At 43.9% G+C, this 23,144-nt stretch overlaps 1 protein-coding gene across 4 annotated transcripts in view; it reads right to left on the reverse strand.

The window, feature by feature from the left end:
- Positions 1–17,203, reverse strand: part of LOC147630600 (uncharacterized) — a 64,640-nt gene extending 47,437 nt beyond the window's left edge. For 2 of the 4 annotated variants that reach the window (XM_086810537.1, XM_086810535.1), the window contains exon 1: positions 15,653–17,100. In XM_086810537.1, the coding sequence (XP_086666663.1) occupies positions 15,653–17,074 (1,422 nt within the window). In that variant the 5' untranslated portion in view covers positions 17,075–17,100. Of the gene's footprint in view, positions 1–15,652 lie in introns of all 4 variants that reach the window. The other 2 variants (XM_086810534.1, XM_086810536.1) reach the window with 2 other exon arrangements.
- Positions 17,204–23,144: the final 5,941 nt, after the last annotated feature.

Consider the following 23,144-nt stretch of genomic DNA (forward strand, 5'->3'; position numbering starts at 1 on the left):
TGGCAAAGAAGGGGATTCCATCCCACTTGTATCTCACATCCAAATTAATAAAGCAATGAAAAAGAATCTTTTTGCGTACTTGGTTTTTGTTCGTGATAGCATTGTACCAAGTCATCAAAATGTGGATGCTATGACTTATGATAGGCTGAATTTTCTTCATGCATTCAACGACTGTTTTGCTTATGCATTGCCAGGTGAATTACCTCCGCAACGGCCCGAAGATCATCGCATAGATCTTGTGCCAGGTAGTTCTGCACCTAACAAACCCGCATACCATGTGAGTGCCGCACAACAAGAAGAGATCATGAAGCAGGTATGAGCTTTTAGAGAAAGGTTTGGTTCAGCCTAGTTCCTCACCTTATTGCTCTCCTGTACTTCTTGTCCAAAAGAAAGACGGCTCATTCCGCATGTGTGTGGACTATAGAGCTTTAAATAAGCTTACCATCAAGAACAGATTCCCAATTCCACGTATTGATAACATTTTGGATAAGCTTGATGATTCGGCTTGTTTCAGCCGTCTTGATTTGAAGAGTGGTTATCACCAAATACGAATGGTGCCACAAGATGTCCATAAAACTGCATTCAGGACAGCCTTTGGATTATATGAATTTTTGGTGATGCCCTTTGGTCTCACCAATGCTCCTGCCACATTTAATCGTATGATGGATAGGATATTCCGACCCCATCGCAAATTCACAGGTGTATTCTTTGATGACATCTTGGTTTTCTCCAAGAATGAGCAAAAACATAGAACTCATTTGGTCACAGAGTTCGAAGAGTTGCGGAAGCATAAACTTTTCATTAATGCCAAGAAAAGTGAGTTCTTCCTTTCAGAGATACATTATTTGGGTCACATTGTATCCAAAGATGGCGTAACAATGGATCCTGCAAAGATAAGAGACCATTCGAAATTGGCCAGAATTGCAAAACGTACATCAAGTACGTAGTTTCCTAGGATTATGTTCATATTATAGGCATTTTACTATGATAGCCACCCCTCTACATGATCTCACAAAGAAGAAAACCACTTTCAAATGGACTTCAAAAGAACAGGATGCTTTCTTGCAGCTCAAGCATGCTATCATATGTGGACCCGTATTGATTATTCCTGACTTGCAAAGATCATTCGTAGTAGAATGTGATGCTTGTGGCGATTGTATAGGGGCTGTCCTAAATCAAGAAGGGCGTGCAGTTGCATACGAGAGCCGTCGTTTGCATGATGCTGAGCTTCATATGGATATCTATGAGAAAGAGCTCTTGGCTGTAATTCATGCCTTAAAGATATGGAAACATTATCTTCTTGGGGCTGAAGTTGTAGTCAAGACAGACCATCAAAGCTTGAGATACTTTCTATCTCAAACAAAGCTTTCGGAGAAGCAGATGAGAATGGCAAACTTTCTTTCCATGTTTCATTTTCAGATTGTGCATACTCCGGGAAAGAAAAATGTGGTGGCAGATGCATTATCCAAGAGGCCTTATGTGGCTGCAGTCTCAGTGGCCTCTCATGGGGACTTATCTGCTATGCGAGATTTGTATCATTTGGATGCTGATTTTTGCCATATATGGCTGGTCATTCACATGCCTCTTATATTATCAATGAGGGTTATCTTATGAAGGATAACTGCCCCTGTGTCGTGAAGGATTTGCGTCCAAAGATTATGGAAGAATGTCACGCTCCACCTTATGCTGGTCATAGAGGTATCATGCCCACTACACGCATGATTGAGAGAGATTTCTTTTGGCCAAGCATACGTAAAGACATTGAGGTTTATGTACGTGCATGTATTACTTGCCAAAAGGTGAAATTTGACAAGCAAAAACCTCCAGGTTTGCTTCAGCCATTGCCAATTCCCTCGCAACCTTGGGAAAGTAGTACTATGGATTTTATTATGGACTTGCCTCGATCCCAGCATGGGAATGATGCTATTTGGACCATTGTGGACAGGTTTAGCAAGCAAGCTCATTTCTTGCCCGTCAAGAAAACCATTAAAGTTGATCATATGGTAAAGCTTTTTCTTGCTAACATTTTCAAACATCATGGTATGCCTAAATCCATTCTTGGGGATAGAGATCCCAGGACTACGAGCCTCTTTTGGAGGGCTTTATTTGATAACATGGGTACTAAACTTGAGTTTTCATCAGCTTATCATCCCCAAACGGATGGCCAAAGTGAAGCTGCAAATTCAGCCATGTTGGATTTGTTAAAGTGTTATGTGGCAGATCAAAAGACTGCATGGGAAAAGTATCTTCCACTTGTTGAGTTTGCCTACAATAATACCATCCATGCCTCCACGGGAAAGGCTCCGTTTGAGATTATTTATGGCAGAATGGTATTGCCACCCATCCTTCGTACAAGGGATGAGACTTTTGCAGCTGATGAATATGTTCGTGACTTGGATGTAGCCTTTGCTCAGGTGCGGACAGCCATTGCAAGGACACAAGATAAGCATAAAATGGCTGATAAGCATAGAAGGGACATGCAAGTCAAAGAAGGTGATTGGATTTTGCTGAAATTTGACAAGGCCAGGCTTCGGAAGAGGCCAGGATTGAGAAGGATCATATCCTAAGCTTTCTCCTCGCTATTATGGACCCTTCAAGGTGATTCAAAACATCAATGAAGTGTCATACAGGCTTGCTTTACCTAGTCACTGGAAGATTCACAACGCATTTCATGTGAGTCTTTTTCGGAAATATGTGGGGCCAGATCCTGACGAGCCTGTCACAGAAGATCCGCCAGAGATTGATGGCACCACTATGACCCTGTGGAAGATTCTTAGAACGAACCTCCTCCTCCTTTTTCTCGGGCTCTGTGCGGGATCTCATAAATTCAGCAAATCTCTCACTTTGTGTGAGCTGCATAAATACATCCATAACACTAGCCAAACGATCTTTGAACCGAGCATCATCATCCTCTTTACCATGTACACCCTCTGGCTGTGTTACATCCTTATAAGGCTCAGCATCTGCAGCCTGTTCTCCTGCAAAAATATCCTTAGATACATCTCTCTCAAGAGAAGTCTCTTGCTCTTCCTCTTCATGATAGAAGTACTCATCCTCTGTATCAGACATGTTTGCTGAATTTTTCAGCGATGGCTTTCTTCGAGGCAACCACGAGCTCACCCCCTTCAGAAAGTTGATGATTGGTCCGGGGGACGGAACCTTGAAATCGGCCTCTGATAGAAACCAGAGTGCGGTAGACTAGCAGTCACCCGTCCACTTGTAGTCTAGATATGAAAACAGAAAAGATTGGGGCTAGAGTGCCCAAATCTAAAAACAAAGCGACACCTGTTGGCCCCAAAGCTTGGCGCCCCTTGCGGTATTTCTTTATTCAATTCCAAAAGTATGAAAGGCTGAGTACAACAAAAATCAGCCGAGAGATTACACCTGTATGTCCAATCTGACAGCCCACAATCCCTCTTAGCACAGCGGATTCTCGCACACAGATCTGTGTCTCAAAGTAACACACTGTGCCTCCCTCTGATCAGCCAAGACCACTAAGCAGGGCAGCCATGAGCATACATCTGGCATAACTCAAGCACATGATTCAACATCTCAGCTCATACATACATGTACTGTTCAACCTCTGTCTCCACCCTTGTCAATCCGCCATACCCCTCCTCTCACAAGGGGCCAGATAGCTCAAATCTGCAACAGACATAAAGCAGTAGAAAGAGAGATAGATGAACAGATGCGGAGCTTACCAAATTCAGCCCATGAATCTGCACTGGAGGAAGCAACGGTACCAATCTGTACTTGCAGGCACTTGTTTCCACAACCCTGCTTCACACGTGTGTATGTACTTGTCTGTACCCTCCTCCTTGTGTCCAACTCTATGCTGTACTTGACTGTACAGATCTAGAAAAACAGCACTGTACCAGTCTGTACTTGATTGTACTTGTCCGTACAAGACTGTACGAGCTGTACCTTCAATAACCAGAAGTAGCCGCCTGCTGTCTTGATGCTGGTCGCCTGCGCCGCCTGCAAACAGATGATGCCCAACACCTGTACTTGCTGTTGTACAGCAGACACCACCTGTACCTGACTGTACAGGCACCTGTCAGCAGTCGTACAGGTGTCTGTACCTGCTGTACAGCCCCTGTCAGAGCCCACAGCCTCTGTACCTTCTCTGGCTGTCTGCGCCGCCTGCACCCAATGAAGAAACTGCAGCCGTACTGTACTTGCAGTCGTACAGTGCTGTACCGACTGCACACGTGGACTGTACGACTGAGTTTGCAGAGGAAAACAGCAGCAGCACAGAATTCTAGCAGTCGACTTGCTCTTCTCTGCTTTTCCACGCTTCCCCACAACTCCTTTTGCTCCACGTTTTCCAAAAGCTAGAGAGAGAGAGAGGAGAGAGAAGCACACACTCCAAAAGTGGAGTTGCCCCCTCTCCATAATAATCCCAGGACCCCCCACTTTAATTATTATTAAAGTTCCCTAGGGGCCACTAAGGCCTGTTGGGGTAAAGGCACTATGCCCACCCTTATAGTGTGTACAAGCCCATAAGTTATAGTACATAGTACACTTAGTACTTTTAATGTACTAAGTGCATTGTGTACTAGTGCAATATACATGTGTGATAGGGGAGTCACACACTCATATCATGAGTTGACTTATCCCCACAACTCTCTCTCTCTCTCTCTCCCTTGTTGTTTTCTCTGTGTATGTCTCCCACATGAATCTCTAACCCTAATCTCTTCTCCCATTCAACTGGTATCAGGGCAATTGTTGCTGTCTTGATCCTCTGTAGCTGAGTTTCTTCAGAAACGCCCTGCCATCAAAGAGGAAAGCGTGGCTCAAATTCTGCTATGCAGGCTGTGTGTGTGTGTGTGTGTAGCTCCATGGAACCTGGAGGGTTGAAGTAGCTTGTCGGTGTGACCCAGTCAGTGTGAGCGTGGGCTGCCCAGCAGCCACGCTGGTCTGCCTAACATCGCCTTGCACACAGCCAGGCGTCTACACGTTTAGTGCGAAGGGGAGGCAGGCGAACACAGGCTGCGTACCAGAACCAGGCAACTGAGCGTGGAGCGAACACAGGCGAAGGCACACAACTGGTAGGCGTCGAAGGCTTTGGTCGTCAGCTGGGCGTCAATACAACTAGGCGAAGGCTTTCGAGCGCTGGGCGTAGACTGGCGCTAGGCGAAGCAGGTGAGAAGGCTTTGGTCGTCAGCTGGCTACCTGCACTAGGCGTCAATACAACAGGCGACGTGTCCACGTCACCCAAGGTGCAGTCCGACAAGGCCCGCCTCAACGTCAACAGGCGGCCTATGTCGTGGAGCTGGCAGAAGAGGGTGGTAGCCACGGCGCCTCTCATAGCCACGCCCAAGAAGAGCAACACGTTGCTTGCTAAGGAGAGCTACGCTACCCAGCCATCCGTACAGCTGCAGGTGCATCAGCAGTACCTTCAACATACACACAGTCAGTGTGTACAACATCACCAACAGCTTGTGTCTCCACATATTCTGCAGCACGCCTGAAGAGCCCTCCAACAGCATCAAATTTCTGCAGAGCAGCACCAAATTCAGCACACTCCCCTTTCCTGCAACAAAATTCAGAAATTACAAGGTATCTTGCTTCATTTTTTTTTGGGACTTGCAATTGAGCAGGTACAATAATCAATTGAGCAGGTACAGGTGCCCAATTGCTCAATTTTGAGCAAAATTGGCAAAATTGGGTGACATTGGTCACAATCAGGATCAATTTGCAGGAAATTGGTCACAATCAGGATCAATTTGCAGGAAATTGGATGTCGAAATTTGGGGCTTTTGATGTAATTGTGCAATTAACCACTCATACATGCTGTATGATGTGAGAAATCGCACATTTGGACAAAATTGCAGCAAATTGCAGTGCAAATCAAGGGGCTTTTGTGCCGATTAAGATTGATTTGCATGCAGGCCATCGCATTTGATGCTGTGGATAATGTGTTGATGCCTTACAAGCACTCAATGTGCCTGTAAATCAAGGGGCTTTTATGTACTGGATGTATATGTGGCCAGGGGGAAGCATCGCGAAGATTTTGGATGCCTTCATGTGCGTCAATGTACCATGTATGATCAGAAATTGATCTTAAATCAAGGGGCTTTTCAAGTTCGTATGCTTGTTGAGCTTGGCAAAGCAGCAGGCAAGACTTTTATGCCTTGAATCCTCAAAAATCAGCTTGCAGTCAAGGGGCTTTTGCCCAATTTCTGTTCGGGACTGTTGTATGCAGTGTTTGGGACTGTAAAAGTCTGATTTTCACTCATTTGGACAGCCAGGAGAGCATTTATTGCTACTGTACTTGCTGGTACAGATTTGGCACAGCTTTGTGCATGTTTTGGCATGGCTGTACACTGATTTGAGTGAGGAAAAGGTTCAATTTCAGCTGCTTTACTTGCCGGTACAGGTTTGGTACATCATTGTGGTGAGCACTTGGTACTGTTGTACAGTACTTTGGAAGGGCAACAGAGCACATTTAAGGTGCTGTCCAAAATCTGCAGCAACCAGATTTTGGTGATTTCATCACATATAGTGGGAGAAAAGTTGCATTTGTGCTTCCGCAGTGGGAGATAAAGCTTGGGAGAACAACTGTGAGCACTTTGTGTGCTTTTGGTGCAGTGTTTGCACATTTTGCAGGGAGTCAGGCATTGACAGGTTGCATATTGCTATGGCAACCACAGGTGAGAGCTCTTCATTGCTTCACATCAAGAAGCTTGAAGGCTCACATAACTATGATATTTGGCAAACCCAGTGCTATAATGTGTTGCTCCAGAAAAAGCAGCACAAGCCTATCAAAGAAAGGGGTGTAATGCCCGCTTCTCTTACTACTGAAGAGTGGGAAGATATGGATGAGCTGGCAAGATCTACTATCATGTTGTCTGTGTCAGACTCATTACTTTTCAGCATTCGTGAAGAGAAGACAGCTTGGGGAATGTGGCAGAGATTGCAGGACTTGTATGCTCAACAAAGTGCCTCAAGCAAAGTGTATTGGTTGAAGAAACTCATAGGTCTTCAGATGAAGGAAGGGGCGTCTATGACAGCCCATCTAAATGAGTTTAATGGTATTGTCAGCCAGGTCATTAATCAAAAGTTAGCAATGGACGATGAGTTCAAAGCCACTTTTCTGTTATGCACTTTGCCAGAGAGTTGGGACACATTCAAGACAGCCACTAGCAATTCGCATGCTATGCTGTCATATGCAGATGTTGAGGGTGCTCTTCTTCAAGAAGAGATGAACAGGAAAAACAACTCTGTTGGAAAGTCCAATGCAATGAATGCACGTGCGAGATCCCAACAAAGGGGAAAAAGCCAAGAACGGGGAAGGAGCAAGTCTCGCTCCAAAAAGGATTTGGAATGCCATTATTGTGGCAAGAAGGGACACATTAAAAAGCAATGCTACAAATGGAAAAATGATCAAAAGGAAAAGGGAAAAGGCAAAGACAAAGAGAAAGATGAAGCCAAAGATGTAAAGCCAAAGGGCAAAAGTGGAGTCAAGATTGAAGAAATCAATGTGTCACATGCAGGTGGCAGTGAGGATGAGGTCCTATTTACGTCTTCACTTGATGCCCATTCACTTCTTACAGGTAGTCATGGTATGCACTCATGGATCATTGATTCAGGTGCCTCCTTTCATGTCACAGGTTGCAGAGACTTGTTTGTCAGGTATACTGCTGGCAATGAAGGAGTGGTTTATTTGGGTGATAACCATGCATGCAAGATTCTTGGCAGAGGTGATGTGAGGCTTGTGTTTTCAGATGGCTCACAGCTTATGCTCCATGATGTCAGGCATGTGCCTGAGATCAAGAAGAACCTGCTTTCTACTGGACAGCTTGATGATGCTGATTATGTTACCACATTTGGTCGTGGAAAGTGGAAAATTAGTAAGGGCTCACTGGTTGTTGCCAGAGGCTCTAAGGAGGACACTCTTTACTTTATGCATGCAGGTGTTTGTCACCATGCTAATGTAAATGCAACCGAGCTGCCGGAAATCTCTATGTGGCATAGCCGGTTGGGACACATGAGTGTCAAAGGAATGGAGCAATTGTCTCGTTTGGGTTACTTGCCTTCTCTAAAGTTTTCAAGTTTTCAGTTTTGTGAGCATTGTATATATGGTAGGCAACTACAGTGCCCCCACAAGAAAGCTCTTGGACAGAAAGATGCTCAGTTAGAGCTTGTGCATACAGATGTATGTGAGATGCCTCAGCTTTCTTTGGGAGGGGCAAAATATTTTGTGTCTTTTATTGATGATGCCACACGTAAGGTGTGGGTTTATCCTCTTCGTTTGAAGAGTGATACATTCTCAGTGTTTCAGAAGTTTGTTGCTCTAGTTGAGAATCAAACTGGCAAAACACTGAAGGCTTTGCGTTCCGACAATGGTGGAGAGTATATGTCCAAACAGTTTCAGGACTTTGGTGATGGTAAAGGCATCAAGAGGGAGCTCTCTACTCCTTATGATCCTCCACAAAACGGGACAGCAGAGAGGATGAACAGGACCATTCAAGAGAAGGTCCGTTCTATGTTGTCACATGCTGCATTACCTCATGGTTTTTGGGCTGAAGCTGTTATGACAGCCGTTCACCTTATAAACAGGTCAGCTAACACGAGGCTTGGTGGGAAAGTGCCAGAGGAAGTATGGACAGGGAAGCCTCCGTCATACAAGCACTTGAGAGTGTTTGGTTGCGTTGCGTACGTACACATACGCAGGGAAATGCGCACCAAACTTGATCCTAAGTCTCACAAATGCCTATTCCTAGGATATGGTGACAGAGGTGAAATGGGGTATAGACTTTGGGATCCCGTGAATAGAAAGATTATACGCAACAATGATGTCATTTTTGATGAAACATGCATGTATAAGGAGCCTGCAAGGCAACACGAGCCTGGCAGAGTCATCTTTGATGATGATGGACGTCATGGACAACAACAAAGGGCTGTAAATCAGCCATTAAAGCAGGAAAACCAGCCCTTAAATGGTGCTGAAAATGGTCCAAATGGACAGCCAGAGATGGCAGAAGATATCCCTATGGATATACCACAGTTAGAGGAGATACCGGGCATGATTTTTCAGCCTTATAGCATGGAACAGGAGCCACCAATGGGTGATATGCAGGCTGGACAGCAACCTGCAAATGATGGTCATTGGGTACGAAGGTCCACAAGACCCTCCAGAGCCCCTGACAGGTTTGTTCCAGGGGTTGACTACTTGATGCTTACTGACTGTGGGGAGCCCTCATGTTATAAAGAGGCTTTACAGAGGGCAGACAAGGCTCTTTGGGAGCGTGCCATGAAGTCAGAGATGGATTCTCTGCACAAGAATGGAACATGGAAATTGGTGCATTTGCCTCCACGCAAAAAGGTTTTGCCATGCAAGTGGGTATACAGGCTCAAAGTTGCACCAGATGCAAAGCCAAGATACAAAGCCAGGTTAGTGGCTAAGGGCTTCAAGCAGGAATATGGTGTGGACTTTGATGAGATCTTCTCTCCAGTGGTCAAAATGACCACACTTAGAGCTGTGTTAGCTTTGGTTGCGCATGATGATCTGGACTTGATTCAGATGGATGTGAAGACTGCTTTTCTTCACGGTGATCTCCATGAGGAGATATATATGCAACAGCCAGAGGGTTATGCAGTAAGTGGAAAGGAGAAGCTTGTATGCAAGCTGAAAAAAAGTCTTTATGGGCTCAAACAGGCACCAAGAGAATGGTATCATAAATTTGATACATTCATGAAATCCCAAAAATTCAGGAGAAGTGACATAGATCACTGCTTGTACACCAAGAAAGCTTTGGATGGCAGTCTATTGATCCTCATCTTGTATGTTAATGATATGTTGATTGCCGGGAAATCTCGTAAGGAGATGGATGCCTTGAAGCAGAGGCTGCATCAAACCTTTGATATGAAGGATTTGGGTGATGCAAATCACATTTTGGGTATGCGGATACTTCGGGACAGAAATCAGCATGTGTTGTATTTGTCTCAGAAGGAATACATTGGCAAAGTCTTGCAGAGGTTCAATATGGATGGGGGGAAGAAGACTAGTACTCCTTTGCCTCCATATGTGAAACTCAGTGCTATGGACAGCCCACAGTCAGATAGTGGCAGGGCTGATATGGCCAAGATTCTGTATACTTCAGCTTGTGGCAGTCTCATGTATGCCATGGTTGCTACTAGGCCGGACATTGCATTTGCAGTGGGAGTGGTTTCTAGATACATGGCCAACCCTGGCAAGAAGCATTGGGAAGCAGTGAAAGGTGTCATGAGATACCTGAAGGGCACACAGGATATGTGCATTTGTTTTGGCAAAACAGGATGCATTAGTGCATGGTTACACGGATTCGGATTATGCCGGTCATCCAGATAACCGGAAGTCTAGTACCGGTTATGTATTTACATTCACAGGAGGTGCTGTGTCATGGATATCCAGGATGCAGAAGTGCACAGCCTTATCTACTACAGAGGCCGAGTATATTGCAGCCACAGAGGCTTGCAAGGAGGCATTATGGCTATCTCGGTTAGTGGTTGATTTGGGCTATACAGGGGATATTCCATTGTTGCATTGTGACAGTCAGAGTGCCATCCAGTTGGCAAAGAACCCTGTCTTTCATGCAAAGACAAAGCATGTGGATGTGAAGTATCACTTCATCAGAGAGGTGATAGAGAACAAGCAAATTCAGCTTGTTAAGATTCATACGGATGACAACCCGGCTGATCTGTTGACAAAGAGTTTGCCTCCGGAGCGGTTTGCTCATTGCAGACACTTGATGGGCATTGGATGAGGCCATTTTCAGCCTTGATATGGCCTTGTATATTATCATGTACATGCTGATTTTTCTTTTCCTTTACTTAAGGGCACTTTGCCTTTAAGTGGGAGGTTGTTGGGGTAAAGGCACTATGCCCACCCTTATAGTGTGTACAAGCCCATAAGTTATAGTACATAGTACACTTAGTACTTTTAATGTACTAAGTGCACTATGTGTACTAGTGCAATATACATGTGTGATAGGGGAGTCACACACTCATATCATGAGTTGACTTATCCCCACAACTCTCTCTCTCTCTCTCTCCCTTGTTGTTTTCTCTGTGTATGTCTCCCACATGAATCTCTAACCCTAATCTCTTCTCCCATTCAAGGCCTAGGGGCAACTTTAATAAAACATTAAAATTCTAATGTTCTAGTTCCCCCCTTCACACCTAGGGATGTCCACACATCATTAACTCTGTCCGGGCACCCCCCATGTGAATCATTCCATAGTCTGACTCAGCAACCACCATGCCCACACTTGTGCTGTTCCATTTTCACAGGGCCATGACAGTGAGAGTTATCTCTTGGGCGAGTTTGAGCTTCAAGCAGATTTTTGGAAGCTGAAAAACTCTCCATTTCTCTTCATTTCTAAGCCCACCGTAGCCATGTCCAGCTTGGGGAAGATGATTTTCACTACTCTACACCATCTTGCACACCCCGGATGGCTGTTTTTCAGCAAAACAGTCCTAAAGCTTGCTGAAATTTATGGTTTTATGCCATATACAGGCTGTTATACAGGTTTATGAGTTCATGGATGAGCCATATGGGCCGGTTTACAGGTTTTGGTGCACATGGATGCGACATATAGGCTGTTAAACAGGTTTATGAGATCATGAATGAGCCACATGGGCTGGTTTACAGGTTTATGAGTTCATGGATGAGCCACATGGGCTGGTTTACAGGTTTATGTGCTCGTGGAAGAGCCATATGGGCTATCATACAAGTTTATGCACGTATGGAAGAGCCATGTGGGCTGTTATACATGTTTGTGCACCTATGGAAGGACATGTTGGATAGCTATATTGGATGAAGGACAGGTTCATGATTGTATATGGATAATCCAACATCTCCCATGGGGGAAGTAAAGCCCTCAAAGCTTGTACATGTTATATTTCTCCTTGGATAATGAAATACTCCAAAGGGGGGGGGGGGGCGGCCCATTCCGACCTCTATGCAGTGTTATATGTGCAACTTTTACTTTCAGCTTTGTGGATTGTTTAATGGCTATGATTAAATGCCGAAATGTTTAACTATGCTCATGGTCAAGTGATGCACGCCCACTCCCGCGCTTCCCAGGCGAGTTACCCCATTCCGGCCTCTATGCGGTGTTATATGTGCAACTTTTACTTTCAGCTTTGTGGATTGTTTAATGGCTATGATTAAATGCCGAAATGTTTAACTATGCTCATGGTCAATTGATGCACGCCCACTCCCGCGCTTCCCAGGCGAGTTAAACATTTCGGCCCATTCCGACCTCTATGCAGTGTTATATGTGCAACTTCTACTTTCAGCTTTGTGGATTGTTTAATGGCTATGATTAAATGCCGAAATGTTTAACTATGCTCATGGTCAAGTGATGCACGCCCACTCCCGCGCTTCCCAGGCGAGTCACCCCATTCCGGCCTCTATGCGGTGTTATATGTGCAACTTTTACTTTCAGCTTTGTGGATTGTTTAATGGCTATGATTAAATGCCGAAATGTTTAACTATGCTCATGGTCAATTGATGCACGCCCACTCCCGCGCTTCCCAGGCGAGTTAAACATTTCGGCCCATTCCGACCTCTATGCAGTGTTATATGTGCAACTTTTACTTTCAGCTTTGTGGATTGTTTAATGGCTATGATTAAATGCCGAAATGTTTAACTATGCTCATGGTCAAGTGATGCACGCCCACTCCCGCGCTTCCCAGGCGAGTCACCCCATTCCGGCCTCTATGCGGTGTTATATGTGCAACTTTTACTTTCAGCTTTGTGGATTGTTTAATGGCTATGATTAAATGCCGAAATGTTTAACTATGCTCATGGTCAATTGATGCACGCCCACTCTCGCGCTTCCCAGGCGAGTTAAACATTTCGGCCCATTCCGACCTCTATGCAGTGTTATATTGCAACTTTTACTTTCAGCTTTGTGGATTGTTTAATGGCTATGATTAAATGCCGAAATGTTTAACTATGCTCATAGTCAAGTGATGCACGCCCACTCCCGCGCTTCCCAGGCGAGTTACCCCATTCCGGCCTCTATGCGGTGTTATATGTGCAACTTTTACTTTCAGCTTTGTGGATTGTTTAATGGCTATGATTAAATGCCGAAATGTTTAACTATGCTCATGGTCAATTGATGCACGCCCACTCTCGCGCTTCCCAGGCGAGTTAAACATTTCGGCCCATTCCGACCTCTATGCAGTGTTATATTGCAACTTTTACTTTCAGCTTTGTGGATTGTTTAATGGCTATGATTAAATGCCGAAATGTTTACTATGCTCATGGTCAAGTGATGCACGCCCACTCCCGCGCTTCCCAGGCGAGTTACCCCATTCCGGCCTCTATGCGGTGTTATATGTGCAACTTTTACTTTCAGCTTTGTGGATTGTTTAATGGCTATGATTAAATGCCGAAATGTTTAACTATGCTCATGGTCAATTGATGCACGCCCACTCCCGCGCTTCCCGGGCGAGTGTAACTCGCCCTTGAGCCGGAGTGAGCTCAACAAGATCATCAGGATGGATATCATTCAGCTACACATAGCACGCACCTGGATCACACCGGCCAAGCCAATAGGGACGAAGATGGCTTTCTACCAAGAGGATCTTCTCCACTTATCCTTGATGGTTTTGTTGTCCGCCCGAGGTACATGGACATTCACCTCTCTCATGGAGTCAAATGTGCTATTGGCTAGATCTGCACATCTTCACATCAGCTGAGGATAGAGACCAATCAATATGGAGCCGTCTCCCTTGCCCCTAAGGATCAGATTTGCCAATTCTGTCAGCTGGAGCCAGAGACTGAGGAGCACTACATGTGTCGGTGCCCAGTGTACTACCAGATCCGGGGGCGCTTTCATTGCCTCTTCCGAGATGGATTTGGGCCATTGTCTAGAGTGATGGACTACTTAGCCCAGCGTTGCCTTGGGCATTTTCTCCTCGAGCTGCGCAGACACCGAGACCACATCCTACACTCCAGACAGGGGAGACATGTCCGAGACACGCCAACGCACCCTTACCGACTTCTTCAGAGCAGTAGCCACCCCGCACACCATTGACCACGAGTCAACTGGGCCCACACAGCCACCTCGAGGAGTCGCCTTGGACAGAGCTGCAGAGCTATGCAGAGCACAACGTCCACGACCCGCTGGGCCGCAGCCCCAACCGCGACATTATCAAGGGATACAAGCGATATTGGCACGACATCGTGCGGCACAACCTCGGCGCTTCAGCCTGTCTATGTTGGATCAACCTATGCAAGACATTATGGAATGAGTTTATCTCAGTTGCTTCCCATAGCTTACCATTTTTCAATTCCACACTTTTATCAGATATGGCTTTTTCTACCAGTTGTATCAGGCCACTAGTTCCTCTTTGGCCACATGTTATAGCTAGTTGTTTTTCAATTTATGCTTTTCATTTTCTACTCGGGACATTTAGTTTCCTTGAGTTTTGGATGTATTGGTACTTTTGTCTCATAGGCCACTTTGGCCTCTTATAGACGTTAATCTCTCTCTCTCTCTCTCTCTCTCAAAACAAGAAGGGAAAATTGCAAAACAAGGGCAGATCTGTAGCCAAAGGAAGCAAAACAACACATGTAATCACTAATCGGATGTTCAAGGTCTCAATACTACTATAATCATGACTAAATAGGGAAAAAGTAACCCTAATCTAGCACTGTTAATCATGAAAAACGTGGGGCCTAGGGAGGATCAAAGAAGCAAGTGCTGATAATTTATTTGTAATAAACAAGTCAATTATGAAAGGAAAGCAAGATAATGAACTCTCAAAGTTACACCAAATCTATTCATAAAAAATGTCACACTCATAAATAGCCACGAAGGCTCAACTTGACATCATTGCTTGCATCACACATTTGACTTCATCCCTTACATCACTCAATCTATCCAACTCACCCAATCACTTTCACACGCCTCACAGTGCACACTCTCAAACCATTTGAACTTACACACATTTTGCACACAATGTCGGTGCACACTCACGCACGTGCTCAAACTCACATATATTGGAGCTTTATTTCCAACACCTCTGTTGTCTTGTGGGAAGAAGAAAGACTGTTCAAATTGAGTGTCTGTGAATTACTATGCCTTGAAAATGTCACAATTAGAAGTAATGTCACTTGCCTTGGATTTCCCCTTGCCATGGAATTGGTACATTTTTATGGTGGCCAAAAAGATGTTTTGGCATGTCAAATTTTCAAGTCTCCCTTCAGTTATTCCCATCAATTCATTTCAATTTGCAGATAGTGAGAAGCTTCTTAAAGTGACAAAAGCAGCAGCAAAGAACCCAAAAAAAGGGGGGAAATACCCCTTACCCCCTATTAAGGGCTGTTTCACTTGCCCTTATGGAGCTGCCCATGGTAACCCACCATGGCTGTGCACCTAATCTATGATGTGCGTCTCTTAACCTCACCATCACTCGGGCCTCTGTCGATTTTATCAGTTAGGACCCACAAATAGGTGGCACTTTGCAAACCCTAGCTAGCAGTCATGATGCATGCATGTGTCCATGTGCACAATTCATTAGCCATTCAAATATACAAAGAACCAATTATTTTTTAAGCCTCTTAAGCAAAATCACATCTGAACATGTGTCAATCTACACAAATGAGTTGCAAAAACAAAAAGATGCAAGAATCACTCAGCTTTCATACCTTTGATGTCATTTGCAACATTGCCTCCAGATCGACATGCATGTACTTGAGTGCAAACTCAAAGAAGTGAACCGTAAGACTTGTGTAGAAGAGATAATTTGCAGCCACGAAACTCTGCCACCTTTCAGAGTACACATATAGTGGTTCTACACCTTTCCCTGAGCTGGAATCCACATCCCCTCCTGAAACCCAAGGTTGCAGGTAGTCCAACCATATGTCTACAACTCCAGAAGCCTTCTTGACAGGGCTTGCCACTGTCCATGACCAGAACGCTCGCCGGAGGAATCTGTACAATGGTCTTTGCAATAGCTGTGGGTATGTGGGGCCTGTAGCCAAACCACCGGACAAAGAACAAAACTTGTTGATGTGATTGACAAAGATTCTCAGGGCATGTGTCAACTGTGAACTGGGAGGAATGAAAGTTGGAACATCATTTGGAGTTATATGATCGTCATCATCTACAAGCCAGAACTCCACAAGGGTGTGAACGAGGAAGTCTGCACGAGAGGAAATGCTTGTCGCGGCAGTTGTGGGCAGTTTATCGTGCTGCCACCATGGGGAGGATGGTGTTATGGGCACAAAATGTGTGAGGTAAAGCTGCAGAAGTTGCAGGTAAGGACCCACGTGAGGGCTGATGTTAGCGCCATGTTGTTGTGATGGTTGACGGAGACCCACAACCCAATTTGGGAAAGACGGTTGATGTTGATGAAGGCCCGCGACCCAATTGGGGAAAGACCTCTTTTGAAGGGACTGGAGAACAGAATTGTCCTTGATGGAGTCCTCCTTAGTAGTGCCGCTGCTGGTGTCGGGCTTGCAGGTGGCGTAGTAGGCGAACCAGAAGAAGAAATACTCGAAGACGTCGAGCTGCACGTGCGAGGCTCCGCTGGAGTCGACCTTGATGCGGTCCCTGAAGAGCTTTGGCGCGTACGAGGGGCTAGGCACGTGCGAGGGGGTGTGATTCAGGGCGCCCTTCAGCGATCGCTGAAGCCAGTCTGGAAGCCTCTCTGTGGGGAAAACGAAGCGCAACGGCGAGTTTTGCTTGTCTAATTTGAGCAGAGAGCTTAAGAGGGCCCCCGAAGGAGACAGCAGAGAGATAAGGGCTTTGGCTGCGCCCTCGTTGTAAGGAGAGGAGGCAGCGGAAAGCCAGCCATTCGACGAAGAAGAAGAAGGCGGTGATGATGATGAAGCGTGGGCGCCTTCTTCTTGTTGGAAGCCGAAGATCTTTTGCAGAAGAGCTGGGAAGGAGAGGGTGTAGAAATCGCGGGCCTGCGAAGGAGACTGCTGGCTTTGCAGGAGCGTTTCGGCCGCGCGGGAGGCGGCGGCGATGAACTCCGCCGACGATGAGGAGGGCGCAGAGAGGAGCAGCGAGCGCAGCTTCGCTTCCTCTCCTCCTCTTCCTGGTGAAGACAACGAGGGCGCCATCGGGCGCACTTAGAAGTCGGAGGCGTTCTTTGGTTTTGAGCTCTGAAAAGATTTAACCAACACAACTTAAAACTCTTCACCTTCTTTCGGACAAAGGTGTCAGAGAGCTACTTAAATGACACTATAATTAGAGGCGACCGTTGTGGTTTTAACTTTGTACTCTTGTAGAATGCTTAGGCATGAGCACTATAAGAGAGTGGGGTTCACCCGTGCTCAGCACTTTTGTGTGAGGGAGATCGATATATATTCGGACACACATACACATACCCACGTCGCGTAGCCCTGATGACATCAAACCCGGGTCCTCTCGTCGCTAGAACCCAACCGTTCTACCAACTCAACTACGCGCTTGTGCTCAGCACTTCTCCAACCTCCAAATTCAAATTTTACCCCAACCTTCTCGAACCTACCTTAATTTTCAGTACTCATGCTTGGTCTCCCACATCTTAGCGAGACCAGTAATTATCTAGCATTTGAGATTGTTCCATACCTCACTTGATTATTTAAAAACAATTGTTCATCCTTCCAATCTCTATGCGCTTGCTTTGCCATCTTTTCTTCCTCCCTCCACTTTCTATCAGCCTCTACTATAGCCAAAGTTTTCTTCCTCTTTTGGTCCCTCTCTAGCCTCTTCCCCTCATTGTTTCCAGCAATTTCCTCTTCCTTAGTGGTCTTTGCTTTGATGCTCTCTATGTAATGCTTAAAGGTCATATTAAACTATTACTACAAGTCCACAAAGGCCTTAAAAACTTGGCCTTCGTTGCCCATAGATCCAAGTGCTCTGATTGCAATCGCTTCTAGCTCTTGATTTGTTGGAGTATTTATAGGACTTGTCTTGCGCAATTTAATTCCGAAAGACTCCCTTGTTCTTCTCATATTCTTGTTACATTTAGGTTCACAATCACAAGGCATTCTGAAAAAATGTCACAACATTCTCGTTGAGGGGCTATATGCCAGTTGCCTGAAAATGAGCCTTGAAGTTAGATTCTGTGAATGAAAGTGCCTATGCTCGAGAGGCAATACCCATCAAATAAACTTTGTTTGCTTAAGTGTTATGTGCTCTTCCTCCATGCCAAATATCCATTTCCTTCCTATACTGATTCTTGTTCTAGCCAAGCAAGTAACAAGTTAACAACCATTTATGCCCTCCTTTGTGGACATGATGCTTCCCACACTTTGGAATTTGAAGATATAGTAAAATGAAATTGCAAATCTGTTAGCATTGAAGCAACATAGAAGATATATAAGCCATTCTCTAAAATCAAACATTGAATCATATACATTGCAAGTCCCCTTCTTGGCTCGCAAGTTTATGACTTTATCCCTTAATCCATGGCAACAAGTTTCAATAGTATTTGCAAATATTTATTGTAGGATATCGAGGTTTCTCTACAATATTCTCAAGTTGTTGGGTTGGCATGATCTCACGATGAAAACTCAATGCCGAAGATTGCTCAAGCCCCTCATCCACCCACAACACCAATTTTGGGTGGCATTTATGAAAGTTATCCCACCACCTATTACTTAAAACCCTATGGGGGGGTGAAGAGTGTATTCCTCGTCTGAGTAATCTTAGTTGCCTTAAGTTTCAATGTGGTTACAAACACCCTATGGCCAAATTCTTGCTTCTTTTATTCCATAGTCATCATAGTGGCCAAGCCTTCTTCTTTTGATGACATCTACTAGAGCTTTCTCTTCTTCCATTGTCTCATCATAGTGGCCAAGCCTTCTTCTTTTTATGCATTCTTCCATCAATCTATTTATAAAAGTGGTGATGCTTATCCACCTTCCACAAGTGGCCTACCCATGTGCCTTATAAAGTACTTCACATGACTCATGGTACATGAGACTTGGCCAAGGCTTGAACAACCATTGACTCTTGATCTCTTGATACAATTCAACTTGGCATTACCACCAAACTCTCAAGACTCTAACAACATTACAACCAATTCCACCAACTAAACTACCAAACTTAATCTTTTTTTAATATCATAGCGACCCTCCTTCCTTGGGATTGTGAGCTTCTCTATCTATAGGGTAGCTTGTAGAGTCCATATAGGACTCATTGAGGGTTCATATAGGACTCTGCAATTATTCTATTTATTCAATGCTATTGTTGTTGTTGTCAAGATAATATACCCTTAGGCACTAACTACTCTCAACTCAACTATAAGAGCTCGCTATTTTTGTATTTTTGTTTTAATTCTTTATGGTAGAAAAATAATTGGGTACATATGAATAGGATTTGTTGACCTTTGAGGTGAAATATATTCTAAGATATAGTTGCTAAATTTAATATTTTAATGAGTGTTTAATACCTAAGCAATGTAAAGAGTTAATACTTAAATGGGTTTGACTAAAAGGAGGGAAGAAAGAGAGATGAGAGTACTCACATATTAAAAATAGAGAAGTACTTGATTTTATTAGATATATAATACATATTTGGAGCTTAGGATATGCTTTTGATAAAATTATAGTATGGTTTTTGTTCAAGGAAAAAAGAGTGCATGACATCTTTTGGATCACTTTAGATTCATGTGTGCTTTTTTTGGAAGAAAAAAGTACTTGTGCAATTTTTTGGGAGAAAAGAGTACTTGTGCAATTTTTTGGGAGAAAAGAGAGTACGTGTGCATTTTTCAAGATAAGGAGATTTTTACAAGGAATTATTCACATGCTTTGAAGAGTTCTCATGCTTTATGTTATTTTATTGAGCCAACAGTTGAGATTTTGGAACAACAAGATAATGCCAAAGGAGATGAATAAATCATCTAAACTTTTTGATGTTAAACATTAAGAGCCAAGTTTTTAATGGATTAAATTAGTAGTTTGTTAATCCAACAACCCGTGAAGCTCGATCAAGGGTAGTCACTCGCCACGCACCCTATTTGAGTTTTTAAGTTAGTCCCAAGTTGGGATCAAAACAGGAATGGATGGTTAGTCCACCAACTCATGAAGTCTAATCAAGGGGATAGATGCTATCCATGGACCCAACCTATTTGAGTTTTTAGCTGGTCCCAAGTTGGGATCAAATAGCAATGGGTGGCTAGTCCTCCATGGTGGCGAGTATTACCCCGCATAGTGTTGTATAGTTAAAGTCTTGAGTACACCTAAAAGCATGGTGAGTTTTTTCTCTACCAACTATATGGTTAATAGGTATAATGAAAAAAAGGTATTGATGTGTTGAAAACCTTTTTGTAGAGTAAGCACCAAGGTATCACTTTTTGAATTTTCTATACATGAGGCTGTTGTAGGATACTGAGGCCCCAATGAAGGTGAATATTTTATAAATATAGTGCTTTTTCATGTGTGTGGCTATAACCGTGTATAGATGGAGGGGAATAGTAGGCATTATAAGACTCTATGGCAAATTTGCTAACAAAACATATGCAGATGGGCTGTGTGAATTATGAACCTATTACTTCTACTCGTTACTTAAAATTCAACAAAACAAGCCTTAATTACCACAGCGTGGCAATAGCTCACTCCAGATATTAACTGTTGGAGAAAAACCATGCCTATAGCTAAATACATATTGACTAAATATTATATAAATATAAGTACACACACACACACATAAAGTAAACCATGAGTTGCTAGTAAAGGTCTTTCAATTTGAGAGAAAAGATCTAGTTTTCTTATGCTGATGTAAAAAGTAACCTATTTGTTTGGTCTTGGATTTAGGCCTTACCCTCTATAATTAAAAATATGCATTCACAAAGATCATACTCTGTTTTGGTCCAACCACACACATACTCACTCACAACAATGTTGTTATTGCATGATTTTTTATATATAGGGAAATTTGAAGTGCAAGTACACTTTGAACACTCACACATCCCACTAGCATTACCCCACTGGCATCATTATGTTGTGGCACCCTTGTATATATTGTGGTGTATGGGTTGTATGTAAGATGTGCAATGCGGGGAAGAGGGATGGATGTAGCAAAAAAGGACTCAATTAGTAGGAATAGGAGCTAGGTCAAAATAAATATTGTAATGTGAGGAGTTAGGACAAAGGTTAGTGCAGGCCGCATGTGGGCTTGAGTCATGTTTTAATGTGTGCTTAGTCGTTTTTTATGTGAAGTGTAATGCGAGGAAGAGGGTTAGATGTAGCAAAAAGAAGACTCAATGTGAATAGGTGTGGGAGCTAAGTCAAAACAAGGATCGTAATATGGGAGCTATGTCAAAACAACGATCCTAATGTGAGGAGTTGGGACAAGGTTAGTGTAGGCCGTATGTGAGCTTGAAATGGACTTTGTGCACTATGCGTGCTCATCTGGAATGTGTGGGTCAGGTAGCTTGGGATTGGTGATATGTGTAGGCCTCGGTGTTGGTTCTCATACTTTCTAGTTACTAGAAGCTTTTGGACTTTTCGGGGTATGCCTTTGGACTATTCGGTTGTGTACTTTACAAACCATCCCAGTTGTACTAGCTCTACCCTCCCCACTAGAAGCTTTTGGACTTTTTGGGGTATGCCTTTGGACTATTTGATTGTGTACTTACAACCATCCCAATTGTACTAGCTCTACCCTCCCAAATGCTCTACCCACATTGTGGAAAATAAGCAGTAAAAGGAGCGTTTAAAAATTTAGCTCCCCCAAAATAAGCAATAGCAGAAGAGTTTATAAATTTTACCACACTTACCAGTTTGTCAAGAAGAGGGTTGACGGTAGCGCTACTTCAGAGTTTGTGTTTGTGTGGTGTCATTGTGTTCTACTTCTCAAGTTTCTTCTCAGTTTACTAGTCACGTCTTCATGGTCCCTTTTCTAGTTGTTTGTTCCGTTTTAGGTTTCTTATTTGCCAGCATATGCTTTGGGTTTGCCAATTGGTTATTTCGAGACCGTGCTTGGTTGGGGCTACCATCTACATTGGCTTCTTCTTCTTGGCCTTGCACCACCTCGCATTTAGTTTCTTATCCGGCTTACTCCCTAGTCTCATGGCTATTGTTTCCGGTATTCTATCTGGTTAGCCTTTCCCTTACGTTTTTGAGATGCCTTTCTATGTGTTCAAGTCAAGAGCCTACCTTAGCCTTGAGGAAGCATGTGTCATTGGGTCTTACCTTAGAGCCACAATTGTAACTTCCCTTGTGGGTGTGCTAGCTTGTCTGTCACATTCTCACTTTGTTGTCAGACCAAAATGGTTCTTGCTAAAGGGGTGAAGGGAGAGCTCTTAATGCCTATCTATATGGAGGCAACAAGAAGAGACAATCCTTTGCTTACAAAAAGTAGGGGAAGAAGAAGGTAATCGAAGAGGAAAGCCTACGATTAACCCTATTCAAGCATGCATCCATCGAGCAAGCATTAATTCAAAAGCATACAGAAAGCAAGAAGAGGGAAGAAGGAGAGCTCACAAGTAAACTATTGTGCAAGGGGATTATTATGTCTTGCTTATTGTCAAAGATGACTTATATACGAGTGACTAATATCACACTAGGCCGGCCAAACTTAAAAATAGTGCAGCCTCTATTACTACTCTTAAGAAGCAACTATGTACATACTACTCTTAAGCAACTATGTACATACTACTCTTAAGCAACTATGTACACTAAGTCCGTAGATTTTTCCTATTTACATTAAGCTCATGGTAAGGCTGCTTTATATGTTCCAGTGCCGTCTTACAAAAATTAAGCACCCATTCGTCATAGGTAATATGGTAAAGAGACTTACTGTCATAGGTGGGGTGGGCAAAACCATGTTAACAAATGGAGTGGTTAACATACCCCCCGTCCTAATGGGGTGACCGCATCCTTACATCACCCAAGTCAATGGTGAAGTTGCTACTGTGCCAAGAAGTGGAACCGATCTGTAGCTAGATGATGGGGGAAGGTGATGGGAAACTTTGGGCAGTCCTTATGTTGTCGAGGTGGCATAGAAGGTGATAGGTGATGTAGATGTTCTTCATGTCAGGTCTCGTTTAGTATGAAAGTGTATGAAAGTGGTGTAGACTATGAGGTAGCTAGGAGAAGCGGTATATGCACCCTATGAGTGGTGGAAATTTAGTGCAAGGACCACCATGAAATGATTAGCATGGCTAGATGGGGGTGCGAGACAGCTTGGCATGATAGGATA

The sequence above is a fragment of the Cibotium barometz genome, chromosome 16 (assembly GCF_041138505.1).
Source record: "Cibotium barometz isolate CiBa-2024 chromosome 16, ASM4113850v1, whole genome shotgun sequence".
Lineage (NCBI taxonomy): Eukaryota > Viridiplantae > Streptophyta > Polypodiopsida > Cyatheales > Cibotiaceae > Cibotium > Cibotium barometz.